This window comes from Letharia columbiana, assembly GCF_014066305.1.
Source record: "Letharia columbiana isolate WasteWater2 chromosome Unknown Sc0000004_s0, whole genome shotgun sequence".
Classification (NCBI taxonomy): Eukaryota; Fungi; Ascomycota; class Lecanoromycetes; order Lecanorales; family Parmeliaceae; genus Letharia; species Letharia columbiana.
Window position 1 is genome coordinate 1041141 of NW_023501040.1, and position 25120 is coordinate 1066260.

Here is a 25120-nt window from a genome sequence, read left to right on the forward strand (position 1 = left end):
AGAGCTCGCTTTTATTAAAGTTATCATAATAAAAGAGAATATAATCTTATATAAAATCGATAAAGATATTCTACGTAATCGAGTTTTAAAAAATAATTTATAAGAGATAGTCTTCTATAATAAATATAGATAATAAACTCTATCTCTTTAATTATTTAAATTCTTCGTTAATAAAAAGCGCTATATTTAAAAAAAGTCTATTTATACTTTCTATTATCTAAGAATTTTAATATCTAACTAATAAGAGTAATAGAATAAATACTTATTAATTCGTTTATTTACGATTAACTCGTTTAAGAAGATTAATTAATTAACTCACTAATTAGCTAACGTAGTAAACTAGCTTATTTATAAAAAGTACGTTATATTAACTAATAATTCTTCTTATTCGCTTATAAAATTAATTAAAATAATATAAAGCTTTTTTAAATAATACTCTTATCGATTATAAGATTATACTCGTCGAAGAGTATATATATTAACTTATTAAGATATAATATAAAGCGCTTATCGAGGTAATTAAATAGCTATTTTTTATAGAATTAATTAATAACTCTAAAACGTTCGCTAAAGCTATTATTTAAAATAAAAATAAAAATATATAAGATTTAATAAAATCTTATTCTTTATAAAATATATATATTTAAATTATATAAACTAGCGAAGATAATATTGTTATTATAATCTTACTCGAATTTCTTCTAAATTAGAGCTTAAATAAAGTTTAAAATTAATAATAATATAGTTATAGCGATGTAAGTTATATCTATAGATAATAACGCTATTAATTAGAAAAAAGCTATATTATATATTTTAATCTAAAAACTATATATAACTTTAAATTTATACGATTTTAAAACTATCTATAAACAATTTTTATTCTCTATATACTATAGGCGATAATTATAGTAAAATTTTAATAAAGTAGCTACTAGTTTAACGCTCTCGTCTACGATTCTATAAAAGACTATATTATTATAAATTAGATTTAATATATCTATTATCTATTTCTACTAGTTAACGATATCGCTAAGATATTTCAGCGATATAGACTCGAACTTCGTATATAGAAATTCTCTTAAATTTCTGATAAATAACTCGTAGTAACTTCGTCTTAGTTCGACGTTATAGTCGAGTAAATCTCGAAGTAAAGAAATCTATTAATATCTAATATAATACTATAGAGACTTTTAAATTAGAAGTTTTTAAGTTCTATATATACGATCTTAACTATTTTACGCTAAAAAGATACTTTTAAGTCTCTAGATCGTCGTTAGTATTATTTAGTATTTAGCGTAAATACGCTTAAATAACTAATTTAGCTTTTAATATACTTAGATATACTCGAAGACTTATATTAATAATTTAATCTAGATATACTAAAATTAAATTATATTAATAACGAAATCTATAAATATATATAATAACTTTATACGTATTAATTTAATTAAAAAATTTCATATATAAAATTTATTCTTTATATAATTCTTTATAACTCTTATATATATATCTTTTTCTAATTATTATTATTTATTTATTTATAAGAAATTAAAAGTTTAAGTATATATTATTAATATATCTTAATAAACTAAGAGATATTAAAATCTCGAAAATTACGATTTAAAGATCTAAAAGTAAATTCTTAGCGTAAGATAGTTAAGATAGTATATACATAGCTTAAAAACTCCTAGTCTGAAACCCCCTTATGTGCCTGCAGGGCAAATATGTGCGGTGCCAAGCTACGCTAGTGTTATCTTATCAGATGGCCTTGGCATACCGTGACAAAATCGCGGGGTTGACCCCCTTATCAGTATGGGTTGCCGTACATAGACGCTACGGAAAGAGATGGTCTAGGTACTTTAGAAAGTATATAGGAACTTCACCTTGTTATGAGTGATGAAAAGGTTGAAAGGGAGAAGATGAAGCTATTCACTACTATTCTTGATGAGATATGTGCGACTTTCTCAGCGCCAAGGATTCCGGACCTTTGTACATACGCTGCTGCCAAGCCTCTGCAGAGGAGGCTGCTTGCTTTATTTTTAGAACATATTTCCAAATCTACATGATTAGCGGTGCATACTTAGTACTTACATATCTCTTAGATACCCTTATTGGTGTTATTGTAGTACTTCTTCCTGTCGTAATGCAGCAATGCTCATTTTTTCAGAAGTCGATCTGACAGTCTGAACCCTCAGCAGGTCAAAAGCATCCGAGGAATACTTCAAGTCCGCTGTGCAATTCTCTGGAAAAAAAAACCTGTAATTGAAATTTGGACCTTCGTCTGAAGTTTCCCTGATCGCTGCTAATAATCCTCACTGTTCTATTTAAGTATGTTCCGGATTTTAAGCTCCGAATTCTGCAGCCTTACTCTATCGGAGTCGGACTATAGGAAAATTTAGACACAAAAGAATCCTGAATCGCTGCAATGTCACAGATTCGCGAGAGTATAAGCACAAGAAAAAGCTCAGCTAGGAAGCTCATACGGCTATGCATACATCTGGGCTGCATGAAGGTGGGGCAATGTGAAAATAAGTAAGCGCATCAGGCACCAAATGTGAGTCCGTCTTACTACATACTGGAAGGAATCACTGCGAGCGCGCTTGGACAGCTGCTCGAACGAGCAATCTGTTCTGCAGCTGGCTGAGCAAGTCTGTTGCGTGCAGCATGGCTAAGCCCCATCTCTGTGCAAAACGCAACAAAATAATCAGAGGTCTCACAATGTCATGGATCCGGCGCACAAATCTTGCACACATATACTCTCACCATGCTGCCTGCCATGATTTAAAATCTACTAATCCAATCTCATTTTATTGAAATGACTCAGCTATCATTGGTGTTTTTCGATCGGTGATGACACCCCTTTCACCGTTCCTGTGCCTGTCCCTGTTTCTCTATGTCCGCGCTGAGATGAATAATTCCCGTCAGTCATCCCACCCCGAACACTGAATTCTGCGCATATCTTTAGTCTGAAGACTCAAGTCTATGCGCGGAATCGAATAGTGCCGAACATGTCAGTGCAGTGCAGCTTACTTTGAGATACAGTCAAGCAGCCTCCCCTTACAACTTTGTCAGCCAATGCCTCCAGTCAATTGTTCCCCAACATATCTTCGACCAGTGTTTCCAGACTTCCCATACATTATACCCTATGATATAACGCAAGACTGCGACATATACGGGTCCCCCCTGTCAGACTGGCTCCATAACAGTAGGAGTAAATCTGACCACCACGACTACAACTACTGTACTACCATGCTCGTCCTACCTCAGTGCACAGTTCTCATACATTTGGAATCAAACGTTTGCAGGCGTCCCTCAACAGAATGAGCCATAATGTCGAAAATTATGGGGGAAATGGCGAAGGTGACCCTTGGGGTACAAACTTTGGTCAAAGTCCGCAATGTAGATCCTACGCCGAGGCTATGGGCCGAGGACAATCCACATTTTCGGACTGTGCTATTAGCAATACGACCATTCAAACCGATGGAGGGCTTCCTGCAATTTATCTCTTGCAAAATATGCCCGGACTTGTACGTTATTTCGATTCAGGTGACACTGACGGTACGTGTTGCGGAAACTGCTCGCTGGATGTACCAGAAGTAAGGCTCTACTACTTCCCGGACAAGTCCACTGTCGACTGCCATAACAATCAGACGTCCAATTTCACCTCAAGCTTGCCAGCTCGAAATCTAGAAAAGCGAGTGCACCCACTTGTTGCAAGTGGGAGTACTGTTGTGGTCAGCGGACATACGTTGTAAGTAATGCATTTTCGTCATCAAAATTACCCGTGATTCTGACGCTTGCCGTAGTACTTCCCCATCGGTGTATCTTCAATTGGTGGGGACAGCCACTGTCACTGATCAATGTACGACCGTTGGCCCAATTTTGACCAATCAAATCATCACGCTCCCGCCCGGCGGGCTCTCGACATGGAGACCAGAGGCTGGTGTGTACTATAATCCCAATGAACCTAACGATATCATCGACAATTTCACAGTTGGAGAGGTCTGGTCCGATCCGACTGCTCAATATGAAGTGGGAATAATTCCTCAAGATATAAAACCGCTTAACATTCAAGATCTGGCATGTCCGACCTGGGGCCTGGGATTAAGTACATCCGCCAATGGCGACATAATTACCACTATTGGCTCGCCATGGCTTCCGCTCATCGTGCCACCCACGGAGATGTTCTCTCTCAATCCAACATGGGCGTCAGCATGTACTGGCATTTGGAGCGACCCTTTCACTTTGACTACTTTCGCTCTATTTGATCCGCCGGTTGCGTTAACACCTGCGGCGTTGCTTCTACCAACCCCACCTGCGCGTCCTACGCCTGCAGACCCGACAACGGTTCCAGAGGAGCAGGCTACACCCTCCGCCGAGGCCGCCAAGCCAGCATCTCTGCCCAACTATCCCGCAGCTTCTCCGACAAGAACGGGAGACCCTGGAAGAGGTAGCCCAACACATTCGCCCGTTATGGCCTCGGCCGACCCAGCCGGGTCAGCTTCTCTGCCTGCTATTCCAGCAGCCTTTCCATTTGACAAGGGCGACCCACCGTCAGATCCACCGTCAGACCCACCGTCAGATCCACCGTCAGGTTCACCGTCAGACCCCAAAGTACCTCCAGTTGACGGAGATCCGCCTTCATCTAGTGCCCCTGATCCGCCACCGGGTGATTCCCAAAACGCACCAACAGATTCCAAAGTACCTGTTGATCCAGTGCCACAACAAGATGAGAACCCTCAAGCACAGACTCAAGGCCTAGGAGCAATCATCTACAACGCGTTTGGGAGGTCGGACCCGAAATTGACGGATCCTCTACCAAGTCGTTGCCTCCTCAATCGATCTTCACCGTAGGCGCTCAAACCTTCACTGCCAATCCAACAGGCTTCAAAGTCAACAACGCAGCCATTTCTCCCGGTGGCGCCGCTCGAACCGTCGATGGTACGATACTCAGCCTCGGTCAATCAGGAGTTTTAGTCATAGGCAGCAGTACTGTCACCCTTACAATTCCATCTGCTACACCCGTGTTGGCAGTGGCAGGCCATACTTTCACACCAAATCCATCAGCTTTCTCCATAGCCGGGACCACCATCTCCGCAGGTGGTCCCGCTGTCACAGTTGATGGCACCACCATCAGCCTCGATCAGTCGGGAGCATTGGCTATCGGTAGCACGACCATCGCTCTCAAAACCCCACCGTCCTCTCCTTCTGCCAAAGAAGCATTCACTGCGGCAGGCCAGACCTTCACACCGGACCCCTCGGCTTTCTCCGTAGCCGGTACAATCATCTCAGCAGACGGCCCGGCCGTTACAATCAGTGGAACCATCATCAGCCTTGGCCAAAACGGAGCTTTGGAGATAGGCAGCAGTAACATCTCTCTTCCAACCCCACCAGATGCCTTCCCCAGCAAAGTATATACAGTCGCAGGCGAAACATTCACACCCAACCCCTCCGCGTTTTCAATAGACGGTACCACCATCTCAGCAGGTGGTCCCGCAGTCACAGTTGGTGGAACCATCATCAGCCTCGGTCAATCGGGAGCATTAGCTATAGGCAGCTCTACCGTCGACCTTCTTCCTTCTAGTAGCGCATACACAGTCGCAGGCCAAACATTCACACCCAACCCCTCCGTTTTTTCCAACGCAGGTACGACCATCTCAGCAGGCGGTCCAGCCGCTACCGTAAACGGTACCATCATCAGTCTCCAACCTTCTGGTACTCTGCTTGTGGGATCAAGCACGATCCCGCTCTTGACACCTCCGAGGACACCATTTTCATCTGATCCTGATGTTGACATCGATGGGTTCGATGTCAAAGTACAACCTTCCTCTGCCGTAGTGGATGGCGTAGCACTGAGTGCCGGCGCGGCCGGTGTCACCGTTTCCGGACAAATCGTCAGTCTGGAGGCTGGAGGTGCGACCTTGGATATCGGGACGGGGCGATTTGCACTGCCGACATGGACAGGGGCGGCGAATGGTTCGGTCGGTGCGCAGCCTTTTACGGGTGGGCAGAACAAGGGGTTGGAGTTGTCTTTGCTTTTGGTTTGTGGGGTTTGCGGGACGTTTACGCTGTTGATGTGACGGTGATGTTATGAGCGTTGTTCTTGTACGAGAAATATATTCCCCAAAAGCGAGTAGGGTAGATAGCATTTGCATTTGGAAAGGGAAGACGGCAGGTACGGGGATATAGTAGGAGCTCTGGAGCCGATTTTTGGTCGCTTTCGGGAAGTATGGCTTAAGCGGATATACCCACTATGTACACTCTTGGCTAGGGTATCAACTGGTCAGTATTTCCTTATCAAAAAGGTAGCTCTTTCAACGGCACGAGTAGCTAGAAAGATCGTGATCGCTCCCCCAGTCCCGGATATCGAGTCACCTGCATCACGGTCCTCGAATCCCCAGACAAACCCTGGTCCGTCGAGTTTTACCGAACATGTCCGGATTGCGCCCGAAACGGCAGCTCGCTGTTATGAGGTATGGAGTCGTCTTTCTTTATGTCCGAAATAGTTTCAAACACCGCTTATGGTTACAAAAGTGGAGCCAAACGGGCGCGGCGCGCTTATGTGATATCGGAGTCTAGCATAGCTGTCAAGCCTAGGATGTATGTTCGAATCTTTAAGAGACGTGAAGATTGCCACGTAGTATCGATGTATGAATCTGAGATTAGAGTCCAGTATAGGCGTTAAGCCTACATGTTTTACCTAAAACATATACCACAAGTGAAGAACTGCGACGTAGCTATAGCTTATTTATTCGAATATAGGCTTTGATAAAAGAACTGCACTCAGATACTCTGCTCAAAATTGATTTAGAAGGTGAAAAATGCGATGTAAGAACGGCTTAATGATCTCAAGCGAAAGACAATCCAGATTTCAAGCTTAAACACTCTGCTCAAAAACGACATGTCAGTCTTGTTATCATCTTCCTATATTGAAGGACATGCACAAGGCGCTTGACAGTCAATAGGCGTCTATAGCTTCCGCGAACCACCTAGATTTAGAGCTGTTAAAATCTCCAATTCTTCAGCAGCATGGTTCAGAACGGCATGCCGAAGACATCCTTTCCATGTTCCTCGGCTTCTACTAAAGGTTATATTGCCACCAGCTTTCGTTTTGTTTCTCTTCTACCGCTAGGAAAGCGTCTCTGATCCTAGCGATACTACAAGTTGTTGACTGATAGCTAGAAATGATATCTTTGAAAGCTCTCGGAAATACCATCGAGTTGACAACGGGGACCGTGATGGAGAATCATATCAGCCTTCTTCATATGCTGAGTATGGTTTGGGATTGTCGCCCGAAGGTTTTGGATGTGACATCATTGCAACCCCTTACCTTCCTTCACGAGCTTGATACCTTCCTCCTTGAGCTTGAATTTCTGTATTTTCCCGCTTGCGGTTTTAGGGTAGTTGTCGACCCAGAAGACGTACTTGGGTACTGAAGGTTCTGTATTAGCTTCATGCCCGCTCTTTCCTGTCGTCAGCAAATCATGAAAGACACCCAACATACCCAAATGATGACTCAGTTTCTCCCTAACCCACTTCCTCACCTCATCCGCCGTGACGCTTGTTCCGTCCTGCTTGACCACAAATGCAGCGACCACCTCTCCATACGTTTCATCGGTCAATCCAACCACACTGACCTCCTTCACTGCCTCAATCCCGAAGATACAATTTTCCACCTCCAATGGATGGATATTCTCCCCTCCTTTGATAATGATATCCTTAATCCTTCCCGTAATTTTAATGTACCCATCTTCATCCATCTCAGCCTCATCGCCTGTATGCATCCACACTTTGCCATCAACGTCAGCTATCATGACTTCCGCTGTTCGGTCAGGCGCACTCCAGTATTCTTTCATTACTAAATAGCCGTGGACTGCTAGTTCTCCCCTTTGGCCTACTGGAAGGGTTTTTGTGTGATCCATGGGGGCTACGACTTTAGCTTCGACGTGCGGGAGAAGCTTACCGACGCTATCGATCCGTTTCTCGAGAGGATCGTCTGTCGTTGTCATAGCAGAGACTGGACTGGTCTCTGTCATACCGTAGCAGATAGTCAATTCTGTTAGATTGAGTATCTTATGCAACTTCCGCATGAGCTCGGCTGGGATGCTTGAGCCAGCTGCGATGCCAGTCCTCAGGTGCTCGAACCCTGTATATGGTACTCTGTTACTTTGCAGCAGCTCCAGTTCGGCAATGAACATTGTTGGGACGCCATAAAGAGCCGTACATTTCTCTTCTTGCACAGCTTTTAATGTGGCGTAAGGATCGAATGCTTCAGTAGGGAAAACTATGGCAGAGCCATGGGTTGCGGTGGCCATGTAGCCGAGTATGCAGCCAAAGCAATGGAAGAGTGGTGGCGGACAGCAGACTGTATCTTGCTCTGTGAGAAGCATACGGTCGCCGATACTTTTGCCATTGTTGAGGATCGAGTGGTGAGTTAGACAGGCGGCTTTGGGGAGAGAAGTTGTGCCTGAGGTGAACTGAATGTTTACTATTTCATCTGGATGTAGGAACTGCTTTGGTAGGGAGCTCGGCTCGGAGCCTTCGGAGAGGACGATGTTATAGTTGACGGTGGGTCTGAGAAGCGATGGATCTATACGCCCCTGGGAATTGTCGACAATGATCACTTTTTGGAGAGACGGCACGGCTTCTGACTCGATCTTTCGGCCTTGAAGATCGGGTATCAACTGCCGAAGCAGCTGGATATTTGAGCGGGGCTCTTTGCGCGGTAAATGAGTCTCGGTACCAATGATTAAATGTGAGGCCTCAAGGTGGGCCAAAGCTGCTATGACTTGCTGGGCGTTGAAGCCAGGGTTCAGTGGCACCTTGTGCTAATGAGCTTTGCGTGTACGTCGACTCGAGAGAGACTCAAGTGAGGCTCAGCAAGGACCATGGGCTCACAAGTATTCCACCAATCTTGAAGAGGCCGTATGTTGCCTCGCGCCCTATCAGCCCCGTAGTCTCGTGCCTATTCCGAGGCCTCGTACAATGGCATACTCAATATTGTTCCCTAGCGACACAGCGACTCGGTCGCCCCTTTTCACCCCTCTTTGCAATAAACCCCGTGCCAAGTCATTGCTCTTTCTGTCGAGCCCGTCATATGTCAGGCGCGTTCGTTGATGGCGAGAGACGACTCTGGGCTACACGTCAAGCAACGTCCAATCGTGACTATCCCCGGAGCTTACGCTGTACGGTCACCGTACCGAGAGACGATCGAATCGAAATGCTCGCCCACAGTTTGCTCGAGTAACGGAGGCTATTCAAGGTGAGTCATCAGACACGCAGCGAAGCGCCTGACTTACCTCTGAGGGACCTCGAGAATATGACTGGGTCAGCAAGCCTCGACGACCCTTCCGGAAGTTGACTCGCGCAACGTTGATGAATGATGTTGGAGCTGGCCGCATGGTCAATGGGCATCGTCGCCATTGAGCTGCAGCAGCGTTAGATCTATAAAGACGGAGGATGGCGATGGCGATTAGAGATGTTTTAGGCTTCGAAGCGGGGAACGTCTTTAGTCATCGCCAAGCCTTTTCCCATCAAGCCAAATTTTCTTGGCCCACCAAGTTTTGGATTCAGAAACAGTCGTGATAGTGGTTGACTTTGGAAAATCTCCCAAATCTGATTATAACCGTCTACTCGTATCAACGAACCCATAGTTCTTGTCTGCTTGTGCTTTCCTTTTTTATTAGCTTTCGCAACACTCCCTTTCAGCAACCATCTACGAGTAGGTCGAAATATCTCCTTCGAAGCTTCCAATCTTCACTGAAATCTTTTCCTCTGAATTAATCAGACTTAAGAGAGGATTCCAGGACATCGCACGTCTTTCCAAAGATGAGCACGATTCCCAGACGAAGGTACGTAACATGTCTCTTTGTCATATCGTAACGTGGAAAAGTCCCAGCGTTCCGGAATATACATGCGCCAACCTTTCCCCATAGCGCCCTTAATGTTCCCATCAACAGTGGATTGGAAAGATAGAAGCACATCGCCCCCAACTCCATTACTGCACCCTCTCCCCCCCAACGAAACCCACCTTTACCCCATTCCGACTCTGTAAGGAAAACATGTACTCCTCCACGAACTCCTCCACGGGATCCCTGTTCAAGATGCCCTCAAACTCTCCCCACAAATCGCGCCAACACAAACCCCATCTGACACAAAACCATCTGCTGCGCCGGACAAATCCTTCCCCCACCCAGAAACGGCACATAAGTCCAACCCGGTCGCAGATTCCCCTCGATCCAGCGCTCGGGACGGAAGGCTTCGGCGTCGGATCCCCAGATGCTGGTATCGCGCTGCATGATGCCGAAGTGGGAGTCAACGTGGGTGCCGGGGAGGACGAGGATGGGGGAGGAACCATCAGGTCCGCCGCCAAGAGGGAGGGTGGTGGTGTGAGTGCATGTACGGCGGGAGACGGAGGCGGGGGGCGAGGAGGCGAAGACCTATGTGCGCGGGAAAGAAAGAAGTATTATGAAAACTGTTTTAAAGGATGGTGGACTGGTGTTTGACCTGGGTACTTTGCTTACTTTCATTCAGGACAGCTTGGAGATATTTCATACTCTTCAGACTCTCAAACGTGATCGGTTCGTCGTGACTGAGGACCTCGACACGTAACTTAGCCCAGACGCGTGGATTTCGGGCCAGCTGGAAGAAGAGGTCGCTGATTGCGATGGCGTTTGCATCCCGGGCGGGAAAGAAGAGACTGATTATTTGGTCGCGGATGAACTGGCGGTCATTTGTCTCCTTGACCAGCTCATGTAGGAACGAGACCGGCTGTTTCTGATCCGCTGGGATAGTACTATCGGCATGGGCCGTGTCATAGCTCTGTTGCGGTGAGGAAGTTGCCTCGCTGTCGCATTTTTTGGATAGAGCGCGCTCGATATATCTATCGACGACGGCGTGGGTTTCTGCACATGCCTCTTTCCACTCTCGATCTCTTGTAACGCGACCCCATAGGAAGCTTAGACCCCGAAGCGACATACGTCGGTCTACGCCTAGCATTGCTCGGTCGAAGGAGGCGAGGAACTTCTCAGCGTCTAGTTTGGAGGAATGGGGAAGTAGAGTATCGGCAGATTCGGCGAACAGAAAGTCTGTGGATGTGTCGAGAAACTTAGGAAAGGAAACCATCAGCTTTACCTGCCAGCGTCCTCAATCGACTCGCGCATTTTAATGTACTTGAAGAATACTCGGTCACGAAAACATCACTCCAACTCACCAGCCTCCTCAAAAGCGGCCTCAAATCCACCGTCTCCCCATTCCCCGGCACAAGTTCCATCATCCTCTCTAGATGCTCCCCAAACCTTTTCAAGTCCGCTATCTGCTTCCGCGCAAAAATCGGCATAACAATCTTCCTCGCGTGTTTCCAAATCTCGCCATCAGAAACAAAAACTCCCTCTCCAATCCAGCTTGCATTGGCTTGCTTCCTGATACCTTCAACGCCGAAGTTCTCGAACTCCGTTGTATTGATAGCTTGGATATTCTCTACGTCAGAGGTGTAGATTACGGTTTGACCGAAGACGTGGGTTTCAAATGTCTTTCCGTAGCGGTGAAAGAAGCCTTGAAGCGTATTCCTATAGTCGCCTTTAGCTTTGGTCGCCACAGTCTTTCTGTACAGGTCTAGCCCAAATATTGGGTCTTTGTGATGGTATTGTCGTGGGCGGCCGCACGTATAGCGCTTCATTAAGCGCCAGTATTGGAGGCTGGCTCTGGTCTTTTGGACCGCGAGATACAGAAAAGCAAGAAATAAGAGCCGCAGGCTAAAGCTGCTAGCTAAATCCATTTCTGCGATGAGAGTGAAAGGTCCAAATATTGACTTGAGCTGGTGACGACCAGTTGAGGTTCGGAATTTATCCCCACATTTTTCTTAGTCATCCGAATCCTCTGCAGGTCACAATTCACGCTCCATTGTGGCCGTCAGGGAGGCCGTAAGATGGACTTCACAATTCATATAGCACACTCATCTAAGGTCAAGAAGAACATCATTTAACCTTTAGATATCATGCATCTTTTCACTCATTATTCATACCCCGATCCAGCTCCTTGCAGTTACAACAACATCACCACACAACACACCATCCACCACCCAGATTTTCCTAAACCGCATTCCCATATTGCCCTCGAAAAGTAAGCCAACAAGGGCTCCTCGAACTCCACTGCACTTTCCATATCGTAAGAGCATGTAGCAAAAGTCATACCGAGAGGTTTGAGTCCCGTTCGCAACAGGAGAAAGCTCTCTTTCTTCACCATGTGGGCACATCTTTGTGGGTATCGATCAGAACAAATCAGTTCTCTCTGTCAAAGGATACCAAAGTAAACAGAGTTAGTCGTATTCAACTCCCTTGCAGGTACAATAACGACTTTTACTTGGGGAAAAGTTCGTAAACAGGATCTCCAATTTTCGGCACCAGGTCTGGAGTTTACGACTTCAATAATTGTACTTGGACTTTTCGCTCTCGATGTATGAATTTGCTACCTTCCCTACATAGCGAACGTATCCACGGCCCCCACACCCCCCCATTCTCCCTCTCTTTCCTCATAACCGAAACATCCGCCTCCACCCCCCGATTCTGCTACACCTTCGGCAAGAAGAGAATCTACAAAGTCGACCAGATGGTATTTGGAAGGATTTTTCGATGTGTTTGTTCTCGTGATCACTCAATAACTTCTAGTGTCACTGATTCCAGAGAGGGAAGTTGAAGGATCAAGCGGCTGCAAGTTTAGCTGCATAGAACTTTTCCCCTCCTGCGCCTAAGCCTGTTAGCTCACTGGGGATAGAGCCGCTCCACCCTTCAGTAATACCAAGCAGCCATTCAAACCTGATGGTTTATATGCGTTATGTAGCCTTATGGAGGAAGTAAAGGGAGGAAGAAAGGAAAATTGGACCCACCCAATATTCATAGGTTGCGCAGGTAAGAACAACGCAGAAGGACGGATCCGACTACTGTAGGTTGCCTGGTTTGCGAGATCCTGTCGTTTCCCTAAGCCCGGAGGTGTATCCATTTGCAAATAGACGAAAGATCTCATGACCAGATAAAATGAATGCAGAAGTCTGAAAGATAATTCGTTCAGGGTGCAGGACGGGTTGAGTGAGGCTGACTGAGGCTATCAGGTACGCTTATGTTCATACGTGAGACGGACTTCGAAACCTTGAGACGGCTTACACATTGACCTGTACCCACATATCTATCAACACGGATGCCCCTTGACATTGATTCTGCCTCGACACTGTTGCACACATCACTCAAGTAGATTCTTTCCAGGATCAGAATCAACAAACAACTCTGATTTTCTAGATCGGCAGCTCTGGTCAGCAAAGCAGTCCAGCCAGCTTTTCCACAGCAGAAGCTCGAATCACTTCAGGAAATGCCGACCCAGTCCTCCCCCCCAGGGGCTCAAAAGCTCCGAAGCACCGTCCGCAAGCTCGTCAAGAAAATCAAACCTCCCAAGGAAGGACCCATGCCGGGGGAACTCGACTCCACGGAAGTGCAGCTGGCCAGGTTCTTCGGCAAGCCTGTTGCTATTGCCTCCATAGCCAGCATGGAACATCCGTCACCGGCACCCTCACTCGCTTCATCATGCCCAACGGAGCAGTCTTGCGACGGATTCATACAATTCGGATATAGCGTCCGACTCCACCCGGACAGCGCACGTCACGGACCAGGAGATAGCAGAGGGAACGCAGGAGATGCTGCTGTGAGTGGAACTAATCGATTTAAGATATCACACTGGTCAGTCGTGATCAAGGTACTGACTCCGTGACGTAGGGACATTCGGCCGCTGTAGGGACGACGATTTCCTAGAAGGAGGATGGCAGTTTTGGAAGCGGTTTCTGGCAGAGGATTCTCGTTCGAGGACATCTCGATCAGCAGTGCGTTTCGAATGGCAAGGACCATGGGTTGTGTATGAACAGCAGTGAGAAGCAATGGAAACGGCGTTCCAGGTGGGAGTCACTTAATCTCATGCCTTATTCTGGGCAAGCATTGTATCTCCCCCAATTTTCGACTCCACTTCTCATGAACCATCCCAACCCCAACTCACGTCACGCTCTAACGCGACGCGAAACTTCCCCTCCCGAGCGTAAGCCCCCCCTGGTCCAAATTGTCCCCTTTCATCCACAAACTGCATATCAATCTCCACAAACCCATAGTCAACTCCCACCAGCATCAACCCCGCGAACCAGAATCCCAGATACCCATGATTCAACTGCGCTTACGGCATCTTCGTCACCGTCACAGAGCCATAGCTGAAGAAGCGGGTGGCGTCCAACCTAGGTGATTTCCATCTCTGGTTAGCTGTTGCAGTAAAGGAATATGAGAGACGCAAGACGGAGGGGGGAGGTTATTTGTGAATACAGGAACATCGGGATCTTGGGTATTTAGCACCATCTCCCGCATGATAACCACTGGTGCTTTCAGCAGCGCTTGTATGGCGTCGGCCCGCGAAATGGAATGGCCGTAGTCTGTGAACATGATGTGCTCATTGGAAAATTCCTAGTCGGGTGGGACGTGGTAGCGGAAGGGCTCGGGAGGGAAGCTGAGGCTGGGATAGGGGTCAATGCTGTAGTTGTGATCGGTGAGGATGACTGGGTAAGTATACAGGGAGGGCGGTTTACTTCTTTGAAGGGTTCCGAGATCAGAGGGTGGTATTCGACGGGTTAGGGAGATTTTGTCCGTTGAGAGAGATCGTCAAGGCTGAGAGTGAGTCAACGAGCAAGGCAGGCACAAAGGTGTGCAAGACCTGAAGGTAACCCATCTCCACGGTCGATTGCTGAGCGTTGTAGAGAAAGTTTTGAGCGCTGGAAAGGGAAGCAAGGACTGCAAAGCAGCAGATAATGCGAAACTGGTGACGATCTGAACGTTGGCCGCATACATGGTCAAAAGAGTGCTACAAAGAAGAGGCAAGCGCACAACGCTGGAGATCGCAGCTCGAGATTCTACTTCCGCAAGAGGGCATGAGCTGTTCTAAGCGACTGATGGAGGTCAGGGTGTCAATGCAGCGCACGTTTCCTTTTGTATAGTGTATGATGATAAGCTTCGCTAATGCTTGACCGTTTAACTGTACAATCATTGACCTCCCAACTCTGCTTCAGGTCGATTGGTTTCAACAGCCGCCTTCGAAGGCGAACCCATCTCGTCCTGAACGCCTTTCTTTTCCTGAACCGCCTGCTTCAGTATCCCCAACTTCTCCTCTGTAATCCTGATCGCATGATCAACCTCCCTCTCACTCATTTTCACATCCGCTAGCTTCGAGCGCAAGCCTTTGTTTCTCAAGCTCTGCTCTCTTTGTCTTCTTGCCTGAGCAACTACGTCTTGATCACTGCTTCCTGGGTATGCTGCGCCTTGCATACCAACGCGCTCCTCCAGCCAGTCCCACAAGTCGCTCTCTTCTTTACGCCAGATTTCCTCGTACGCCGCAATTCTCTGTGCAGTGGGAATGTAGGCTAAGCTGTTGCCCGATGTGGAGGATCGAGGACCACGTAACCAATTGAACAGTATGATAAATAGGAGAAAGCCGATTACCATATTCGAGCTGATCATTGGACTGAATATATCGACAACGGGACCTAGAATACCATGCAAAGGCTCGAACAGTCCCCATGAGCTGTCTTTCGGTTGAGTACCAGTGGCGACAGCTTTGACGCTCGCTGGAGATGTCCGCGCAAGGTCGGCATCTCCCTTTCTGCGTTTACCTTTTGACTTGAGCTTCGAGCCGTTGGTACCAGCTCTCGGTCTAGACGTGACGCCTGCTTTCAAGGCTTTGACTAGGTCGTTGCAGTATGTTGTCTGTCCATCATTCGCGCCTTTCTCGATTGGTCCTGTCACAGCTGTGTCAGCTACGATGTCTGCATGAGTACATTACACGTATTGATCTACCTTTGAGCCAACTCTTACCAGTCCATTCAATTGTAAAATTGATGACCAGCCTCGTGGCGTTACCTGGTGCCCACATTAGACAGAAATGGGTTTTAGTGGCAAAAAGGTTGCCGCTGGGCACATCAGGGGTTTGGGTAGACTGTGTTACGATAACTGCTTTCTCCAGGTCGAAAGAGTCCAAAGTCTCGGTGACGACACACTTCGTTGATTTGGGGCCAATCGAGGCGTTGAGCGGCTTGATGTAGGAATAGTTGCGGGTTCTATTGTCTTCCGAGAGACCTTTCTTATCATCCTCCATTGTGAGGTCCGTTACCTTGATCTCATCAAGAAGCCATTTGGCCATAAAGCCTCCAGATGCGGCGCCAAAAACCATAGCATAGACTTTGCCTAGGGGGGCTGGGATAATGTCATCCTGGAGAGGCCTCTCATAGTGGGAACCTCCATCGCCGCACTCGGTTGGCGCGTGTGTCGCTGGACCTGGAAAGTCGGCGCTTGCAGCACTCGCGGCTGCGGCTTTTTCGCCTGCCTTTGACTCGCTCGGAGTAGGCCCGCCACCGGCTGCAGCACCAGCTGCCACACCCATCGCCGACGCTTTCCGAGTGACTGCTTTGGATTGTTGATCAGCCGCAAGCTCACTGCCAGCAATACTGCCCTCAGGCACCTCAGTGAAGCTGCCGGTTCCTTCATCATCGTCTTCGTCTTCATCATAAATTTCCTCCTCTTCGTCGCTGACTTCACTGGCTTCATCACTACCACTAGGATCGACCTTTTCAGTCTTATCACCCGTCCCGCCTTCAAGTCTTACACCGTTGAGTGAGCTCTTGAGTGACGGGTGGTTAATCTTCCAGATACCAATTAACAGATCGTAGGTCGCTTCTCGGCTGAGTAGACTTCGGAAGGTCTGTCTTGCATGTAGGGTCTGGATGGCGATAGCATTGGGGAACACCATTGCGGTGTTCTCTTTTTCCACAGACACAATCTCGTCGAAGCTGATGATCAGCGTAGTCACCCAGCCAAGGATATTGCTGGAAAAACATATATGGCCTTCAGAGACATATATCCTCCCAGCCAAGATAATGTCTCGCTGCAGAGCACAGCTGTAATCCTCAATGAGATAGTCGTCTTCTGGGACGCTACGAAACAGCTGGTGGAAATCGCGATTACGTTTTTTGCTTGCTACAGCAAAGCCGGTAGGTTTGGCAGTACCGCCTGAGGCCGCTGGATTTGCTAAGGCTGCGCTGCCTGCTGCTATGGCGGCAGCAATGGTACCACCCGTGGCAGAAGAGCTATTCCGGTGTCGTTTAGCGATGGTACCGACTCGGCTACGAACGCTGCCACTGCGCCGAAAACCATTATTTCCTTCATACACACTCCCATTCGGAGGGGTCTTGTCACCCGTCATAATACTTGATTCGTAGGTTGATCTTGGTCTGACAATAGGGGCCACGTCTTCAGCAACGGGTGTTGACGCATTCTCTTCCGTTGGCTTTAGGCTATAAGCCTGAGAGACAGCACGGGCAGCAGAAACGTTCTCTACTTGAGCAGCAGCTTCTTCCCGCTGGACCGTCGAACCTTCTCGACCATTTTCAGACAAGCCGTTCGGAAGTGTAGTGGTGGAACCAGTGTTCGCAAGAGGTGCATCGGAGCCTATCCCTAAGTGGCTCAAACTTAGATCACCAGCACCTAGTGTCTCCACCGCTAGCTTCTTTTGCTCGTTCACGGGCGCATCTTCTGCTACCATAGCCGTCACTCCATCGGTCTGCTCATCGTCGTTCTCTTCAATTGTCTGTGTAGAGCTTCTTGACCTTGTCTGATTATTTGCAATTGTGCTGCTCAATTGATTGGCTGCATTCTGGGCGGCTGAAAAGACAGACGAGAAGAATCCTCCAGCCTGCGAGCCTTGAGACGGGGTTCGGGCACCTGGAGTTCTCTCTTCAGCCATGGGTGTGAGCGGAGCAGACATCACGTTCGACAGCTTGCTTGACGCCAGGGTGCCCGAATCGGACCTGACGCGACGGTGAGCGATCGTGTTATTGGAAGAAGATACGGCCATATTCGGATTCGTCCTTGCGGCGCCTGCAGCCATAGTCTTTAGTGATGGACTACTCGGTACATCTTGGCGTTGGTCGATTGGTGTTGGGGGCGTGACATGCGTTTGCGGAGGGTCGAGCGAGGCACTTGTAGGCGTATTGGGAGTTGTGACAATGGTAGGGAGATCTCGTACACTGGCAGAAGGGCTTTGCAGATTCGAGGCTACCGACTCTTTGCTGTCCGAAGCCTTGGAAGATCTTCCCAGGTTGATACTGTTCCTCTTGTCTTTGCTGAATAAAGCTTGGAGAGCATTTCCGCTACCAGAAGATATCACTGACGCGCGATCTGGGCTCTTTGGCGGACTTGAGTCTTTTTTCCTGGATCCAACCGTAAATACATCTTTTATTCTTGCACCTGGCGAGACCCCTCGGCTCTTACTGCCATCTCTAGTGCTAAGAGTTCTCCCACCATCCCTAGTGTCCATCGTAGGAGCATAGTTGGGTGCCAGGTTTGTGGTTGAGAATGTGGTACCACCTGTCACCGGTAGCGTGGCAGACTTTTGATATTGAGGGTTCTGGAAAGTGGGACTGTCGAGTTGAAGATTGCTGGGTGTGTCGCCGGGTGTGGTGGTGTTGATCAAGGGCGAGGAGGATGTCAAGAAGCCAATATGCGATTGATGGCTTACGAGCGGAGGAGGCGAGACAGTAGGTCTTCGTTAAGATACCAGATTAGCACAGAAGGATCCCATGTATCAACAATCAGGCGCCGGATACTACTCCAAGACAAGGCTTCGCAGAAGCCGCCAAAGGACTTGGGTAAGAATGAACAAATTGAAGCAATGGCAAAGAAATAGGGTGGGTCTGTAAAATGAATCTCGAGATATGTGCTCTAGGTGTTATTGCGTCTGCAGCTGAAGTGCGAGGTATGTACCCCTGCGGATTGCGGACGTGCGCTTACGCCTCTCAGGTCTCAGGGTCGCCGAAGGCTTGGCAAGCCTGGAAGACAAGAAGAGTGGGCCTACTTACGGTTCAGTTTCCGATTCAATGGTGATCAGACTTCCGCCATCTTCATCCTCATCTTCTCCCACTGCACTTCGACTTCTGTTGTTGCCAGAGAGCGCTGATGGCTCTGCGGATGTTGCAGTCTGTCCATCGGCGCTGCGCCCACGCGTGTCAGCCGTCTCCTGCTGTAGCTGCTGCTGCTCCGCCTCCTCGCGCTTCCTTCTCTTCTTCTTGACGCGGCCTGGTATCAGTTTCGACAGATTGCTTGGTCCTGAAGGAAGTCCATCGTCGAGACTGCTTCCTCTGCTATCGCGTACTTTGTCCATCAACGAATCCACCGAGTTCCTGATCCCGCCTCGTTCGCTGACTTCATCAGAAACGCTGGAGCCATTGAGAGAAGTGGTGGATGGGGCATCCTTGCGCCCGAGTTTGGCTTTGGCAACGAGTCCCTTGAAGCCTCTTGGCTCAGATACTGATGGCGCCGGAGATATGGATGTGGCCGAGCTCTCCATTGAAAGGGGCCCCTGGGGCGGGAGGTGTAGAGATGTGTAGAGCTATTGCATAATGTAGTAACCTAGGAAGCACGATCAAGGCGCATAGGGCTAGAGTAGGTCAAAAGAGTGAATGGTTGCTCGCAATGTTGTCACCGGTCGATGAGAGTGGCCTCGGTCTTGGAACTTCGTGGCCAGGGTAAATTCTAGTTGACCTGGCTGTTGTGGCTGAAGCTAGCTGATCTACAAGCAAAGCCACCTTTCTTTTCACACGCTAATCTATATGTAGCATACAGAAATCAAAATACTAAACTAGTAATTTACGTATTTATATCAAAGTATTTAAGTTATATAAGTTTAAATTTATAAATTAAATTATAAAAATTAATTAATTTTTAAATCTAATTTCGAGATTAAATTTAACTCTCGAAGAGTAAAAATATTTTAATTTAAGATTTATTTTAATTATAAGATTAAACTTTATAACTTTTTCTTTATTAAAAGACGTAAATTAAGTTCTATAATAATAATAGAAATTATAAAGTTTTAATAGAAAAAAAAAATAAAAAAAAAAAAAAAAAAAAAAAAAAAAAAAAAAAAAAAAAAAAAAAAAAAAAAAAAAAAAAAAAAAAAAAAAAAAAAAAAAAAAAAAAAAAAAAAAAAAAAAAAAAAAAATTTTTAAAAAAAAAAAAAAAAAAAAAAAAAAAAAAATTTTAAAAATATAAAAAAAAAAAAAAAAAAAAAAAAAAAAAAAAAAAAAAAAAAAAAAAAAAAAAAAAAAAAAAAAAAAAAAAAAAAAAAAAAAAAAAAAAAAAAAAAAAATTATAAAGTTTAATTTACTATTAATAAAGCGAAGTAGTATTTAGATATAATTATACGAAACGCGTTCGAGATCGAATAATCCTTTTATCTATTTGTGTAACTATTATTCTTCTATCTCTCTATTAATTCTATTAATTCTACTAAGATGAATATATTTATTCTTAATACCCCTCACTTAAAGGTTACTAAACGTCTAAGGCATATACACCCCTTTTTCCCGCCTCTTAGAGCCTCTACTGACGCCTTCAGGCCGCCCCTCGGCGAATTCGCTACTACTGGCAATCGAGGCCGTAAGCGAGTTTAATAGCTATCTACTACTAGCCATAAACGCGCTGAAAGACCCTTTAAAAGAGCCCGAACGACGGATATATCCTCCTCTACAGATTTCTTTCAAGCCAGCGGTAGTGCCTTCTAACCTAGCGATGCTATCTTTCAAAACGCGTCTTCCTCCCTTACCCGTTCTTTATCACCCTATTTTAAAGCCTCTTAACGCGTGTTAGATTCTGAACATCGTTAAGAAGAAGCTCCTAAACGAGAGGAAGACGCTATCGAAGATTCTCTGTTGCGAGACCTATTAGTAGACTTCTTTAATAACGATTTCGATAGTCTACGTCCTTTTAGCCCATCTTCTAACTCTTATTTAGATTTTACTTAGCCTTCAATAAGACTTACTAGCTATACCGCGCGTTATCTATATATTATAAAGCTTATACGATATAATTTAGATTCTATAGACTAGATTTATAACCGCTACGATATAATATTATAAAAAGATAAAATAGTCGAGTAGTACTACGATAGCGAAAAGACTAAAGTTAATATATCTAAAATAGACGAGATAAACGATATAGAATAAGGTTATAAGAGCGTCGAAACGAGTATAAACGATTTAATTAATCTTAGCGAGTATACTATTAATTAAATCCTTTACTCTTTAATATTAAAGATCTCGAATCTTATTAATAATAATAAAGAATTTCGTCGCTATAGCGTTTAGTATAATAATACGATCTCTATAGTCTTATAGTAGATTATTATTAATTATTTAATCGTTCTATATATATATAAAATTTAGAAAGTAATTACTATTCATATATCTACTCTAACGTCTTTCGAGAGCGAAAAATCGATATTTAGTTAAATCTATATTATAGATAATATCTAAGATTAGTTTATAATACGATATAACTTTCTCTTAGCCGCGTTTTCTATACTAATTTTACTAGATATAGCTATTATAATTATATTAATTAGATACTTTATTATAAAATAGTTATAAATCTTAGAAGTATTAATTTCTATATTAACGCTCTTAAATCGATATCTGAAAGATTAAAGATTAATTCGAATATATAGGGCTATAAGCTACTCTATAAGAACTTATAATATTATAATCTATATATCTATAATCGTCTTATTTTAGATAAGATTACTATCGCTTAGAAGAGTAATATCGATAATCTATTAAATATATCTAAGATTAGAAATATATTAATAGAGGCTCGAAGTAGTAAGAGATTTAGTATTTTATATTAATATCTAGCCTATATACTCTTACGCTATTCTCTTATCTTCTTATTTAGCGAATAGTTATAATATAATAATATATTTAATATAGATATTATATTAAATAAAAGTCTTCTTATCTAGCGAAGTAGAAACGGCGAAGTTATTTTATAAGTTAAAGAAACTATCGAATAAGGTAGTTCTAAATGAGTAACGCTTATCTTATATTATAAGTCTATCTTATCTATTTCTTCTATTCTATTAATTACTAACTTCTTATAGATATATAATATAGAGTTATTCTAGTAAGTTTAATCGTTTTCTTTACTATAATAGATTACTATAGTATTTTATCTACGATATCTATATAGCTATTAAAAGTAATAAATTTTACTAGCTAAAGATAAATTAGAAGATTATTCGAGCTAATATCTATTAAGTAATTATTAATACTTATATCGATAAAGCTATTATAGATAATTAGACTAATAAATAACGTATTATTCTCTCTTTCTTCTATTAAGAAGATCTATAATTTATAAAATAACTCTATTAGAATATTATTACCCTATTTACTAAGTTTAATTAATTAAATCTCTTTACGACTTTCATCTATAACTTAAAATGAATTAAGATTATCGAAAATCTTTTATTTAATAAACGCGTTATTAATCGACTTAATCTAATTACTAAGATATTTAGACTAAAGCTAAAGATTTTAATAAATAATATTCTAAAGAAGAAGATACTAGATATACTTTTATTCTTCTTATCTTTTATTATAGTATAGTAGCTCTTCTCTATTTTATCTAATAGAATAGCCTCTTAGACGATATATTAATTAGACAATTAGTATAGATTATAGTCTCTAGAGATATTTCTAATATAGTTTAATCTATTATACGCCGTAATTTCTATCGATTAGCTCTACGATATTATCTATTTTTTTTTCACCTCTATAAGAGCGAAGTACGGTCGGTTGAAATATCGATTAGCTTTAATTCTAACTGACTTTGCGGGTAATAGGTCGAGTTTCAGCCTATATCTATATTATTTTTTTTAAAAACGAGGCCTATCGTATATCTATATTCTTATTATTTTATACTCTAAAGATCGATTCTTTAGTGTCGCTAAGGTCGACGTCGTTATTAGTGTTAAGATCTCTAATTAAAGACTATTTTCTAATCTCTATACGATCGTTATTAGATATATACTCTATAAAAATTATAGTTAATATACTACTAGTAGAATAGATATTATTTCATCTTATTAAGACTTAGATAAGAACGTATATAATAAATAGTTTTCGAAGAACTTTAGCGATTATATCGTCTTTAAACTAGATTTTAAATACTTTATATATTATCGACGTAGGTTTATTAAGATATTAGATAATAAATTTAAATAGAATTATTAGATGATATTTTATTCGATAACCGCTCAGACCGAGGCAACAAATTAGCGTGGTTTTTCTCCGCGTCTCAACTACGCGACTTTTTTTATTCTTTATAATAACTCTACTATATCAAGTTCAATATGGCTAAAATTACTACTCTGCCTACTCCTAATAAGAAAGAATTAGATCGAGTTATAAAACGTTAGAAAAGAGACGCCTAGATTAATATAAGAAAGGAGAAACTTAAATAGCGTAATATTCTTCTTTAGAGTATATCTTTACTATTAGAGTATTAGTTAATAAAAATTAAGTATCGTATAGCTATTAGTTACCTTTTAAGCGATATAGAAATTACTTTATATACGATATTTAGTCTTATATAGACTACTACTATCTAGAATATACTTTATAGAAATATTAATTTATATATCTCTCTATAGAGTACTTTAGATTCTATCTAAAAGCTTATTAATATTTCGAAGCTAAAAATCTTCGTCGCTATTATAATCTATATGAAAATCTTTTATTTTTCTACTATTTATAATTATTGAAGAACTAATAGAATTACTTCGATAGCTTTATTAATTACTAGAAATATAACTCGAAATCGCTATATTCTTCTTCGAAAATTTATTTATTACTTAGATTCTATCGAAGAGAACTTTAGAATTATTAAAATAGATAGATATAAATAGTCTATATGATATAAAAAGCTTTAGTTATTTACGAGTAAGATACGAAGTAATTAAAAGAAGCTTTATACTCTAAGTTCTTATATCGCAATTAATAAATATATAATTAAGAAGACGAGATATATATATTATTCTATAATAGCTTTAGATAAGTTAATTAAGAAGGAATATAAGCTTTTCGTAATTGGCGATAAGAGCTATATCTATAATTATATCTAATATTCTTCTATATAAGATCTTAAAAGTAGATTAAAAGTTAAGAATCTTAGAGATATATTAGCTATAATATTTAAATTAGCTACTAATATACTACTTCGTAACTCTATTCTCTTTATAAATAATTATTTTATCGAATCTAAGCTAACTATAGCTCTAAAAGATAGAGGAATTACGATATATAGAATTATAAAGCTAAATCGATTAAATCTCTCAAAATTGCTTATAGAGATAAAATAAGTCTTTATAAGGAATATTTCGTACGAAGTTCTCGCTATAATAGTTTAGAATAATATATTAATAATAGTCTAATAAGATAATAATCTCGTTCTAGTTCTAATTACTATATATAGTATAAGAGAGATTAATAACTCTATCTTTAAAAAGAGAAAATATCTTAGTAAGATTAATATAAATAGTCGTATAGTTCTATCTACTTTTAAAGAGAATAATTAGAATATATAAAAGAAGGAGTTTTAAGTTTCTAAGCTTTTCTACTACTATAATAAGTATATAAAAGAGATTAATCGATTTAATACTCTAATAACTATATATTCTTCTTAGCGAGCTTATAATCGAAATTAAATACCTTTACTTTATTGATATTTAAATAAAAGTCTTTTAAATATCTTTAAGCTCTATGAACTAATAGAAACGTTTCGTTAGAAGTATTAGAAGTTTCTCGAGCTGATAGTAGTAGAATTAGTTGAAGAAGATAGAGAAGATATTCGATCTCGGCCGTCTTTTACCCCGATTACTACTCTATTAAAACTACTATAAGACAATTATAATTGATAAGATTTAAATACTATTCGATAGTATCTTATATATCGTTTCGATATTTAGAAGAGGCGTTTTAATAGAGAAATTAGTGGTAATAATAGAGGAGTATTAAAGACTAGAGGAGGATATACTATATATAAAGTCTCTTTATATCGTAAAGAGAACTATATAGAACGATTTCATAATAAGAAGAATTAAATAGAGTCTATAGAATAAATCTAAATTATTAAGTATAGATTATATAGTAGTTATAGAGTAATAGTATTAATAATAATAGTAGAAATCGCATTTATTACCTTCGGGCGATTATCGA

The 25120-nt window shown here is 42.6% G+C and overlaps 7 protein-coding genes across 7 annotated transcripts; 3 read left to right on the forward strand and 4 right to left on the reverse strand.

Annotated features, from left to right (window-relative positions):
* Positions 1 to 3320: 3320 nt before the first annotated feature.
* HO173_002291 (uncharacterized protein) lies at positions 3321 to 6080 on the forward strand (the record flags this gene model as incomplete). Its single annotated transcript, XM_037304225.1, has 3 exons — positions 3321 to 3751; positions 3807 to 4822; positions 4885 to 6080. 3 exons carry the CDS (start codon positions 3321 to 3323, stop codon positions 6078 to 6080), a joined length of 2643 nt encoding a protein of 880 aa, XP_037169020.1.
* A 1233-nt stretch (positions 6081 to 7313) lies between these two features.
* On the reverse strand, positions 7314 to 9401 carry HO173_002292 (uncharacterized protein; the record flags this gene model as incomplete). Its single annotated transcript, XM_037304226.1, has 5 exons — positions 7314 to 8822; positions 8899 to 8934; positions 8985 to 9132; positions 9183 to 9253; positions 9300 to 9401. 5 exons carry the CDS (start codon positions 9399 to 9401, stop codon positions 7314 to 7316), a joined length of 1866 nt encoding a protein of 621 aa, XP_037169021.1.
* Positions 9402 to 9828: 427 nt separating this feature from the next.
* HO173_002293 (uncharacterized protein) lies at positions 9829 to 10392 on the forward strand (the record flags this gene model as incomplete). Its single annotated transcript, XM_037304227.1, has 2 exons — positions 9829 to 9851; positions 10227 to 10392. The coding sequence occupies 2 exons, from the start codon at positions 9829 to 9831 to the stop codon at positions 10390 to 10392; spliced, it is 189 nt and encodes a 62-aa protein (XP_037169022.1).
* An 87-nt stretch (positions 10393 to 10479) lies between these two features.
* HO173_002294 (uncharacterized protein) lies at positions 10480 to 11677 on the reverse strand (the record flags this gene model as incomplete). The annotated part of the gene is made up of 2 exons (XM_037304228.1): positions 10480 to 11106; positions 11213 to 11677. 2 exons carry the CDS (start codon positions 11675 to 11677, stop codon positions 10480 to 10482), a joined length of 1092 nt encoding a protein of 363 aa, XP_037169023.1.
* A 1036-nt stretch (positions 11678 to 12713) lies between these two features.
* On the reverse strand, positions 12714 to 13020 carry HO173_002295 (uncharacterized protein; the record flags this gene model as incomplete). The annotated part of the gene is made up of 2 exons (XM_037304229.1): positions 12714 to 12744; positions 12884 to 13020. 2 exons carry the CDS (start codon positions 13018 to 13020, stop codon positions 12714 to 12716), a joined length of 168 nt encoding a protein of 55 aa, XP_037169024.1.
* Positions 13021 to 13359: 339 nt separating this feature from the next.
* On the forward strand, positions 13360 to 13796 carry HO173_002296 (uncharacterized protein; the record flags this gene model as incomplete). The annotated part of the gene is made up of 2 exons (XM_037304230.1): positions 13360 to 13689; positions 13761 to 13796. 2 exons carry the CDS (start codon positions 13360 to 13362, stop codon positions 13794 to 13796), a joined length of 366 nt encoding a protein of 121 aa, XP_037169025.1.
* Positions 13797 to 15059: 1263 nt separating this feature from the next.
* Positions 15060 to 19413, reverse strand: HO173_002297 (uncharacterized protein; the record flags this gene model as incomplete). Its single annotated transcript, XM_037304231.1, has 3 exons — positions 15060 to 15811; positions 15870 to 18610; positions 18926 to 19413. The coding sequence occupies 3 exons, from the start codon at positions 19411 to 19413 to the stop codon at positions 15060 to 15062; spliced, it is 3981 nt and encodes a 1326-aa protein (XP_037169026.1).
* Positions 19414 to 25120: the final 5707 nt, after the last annotated feature.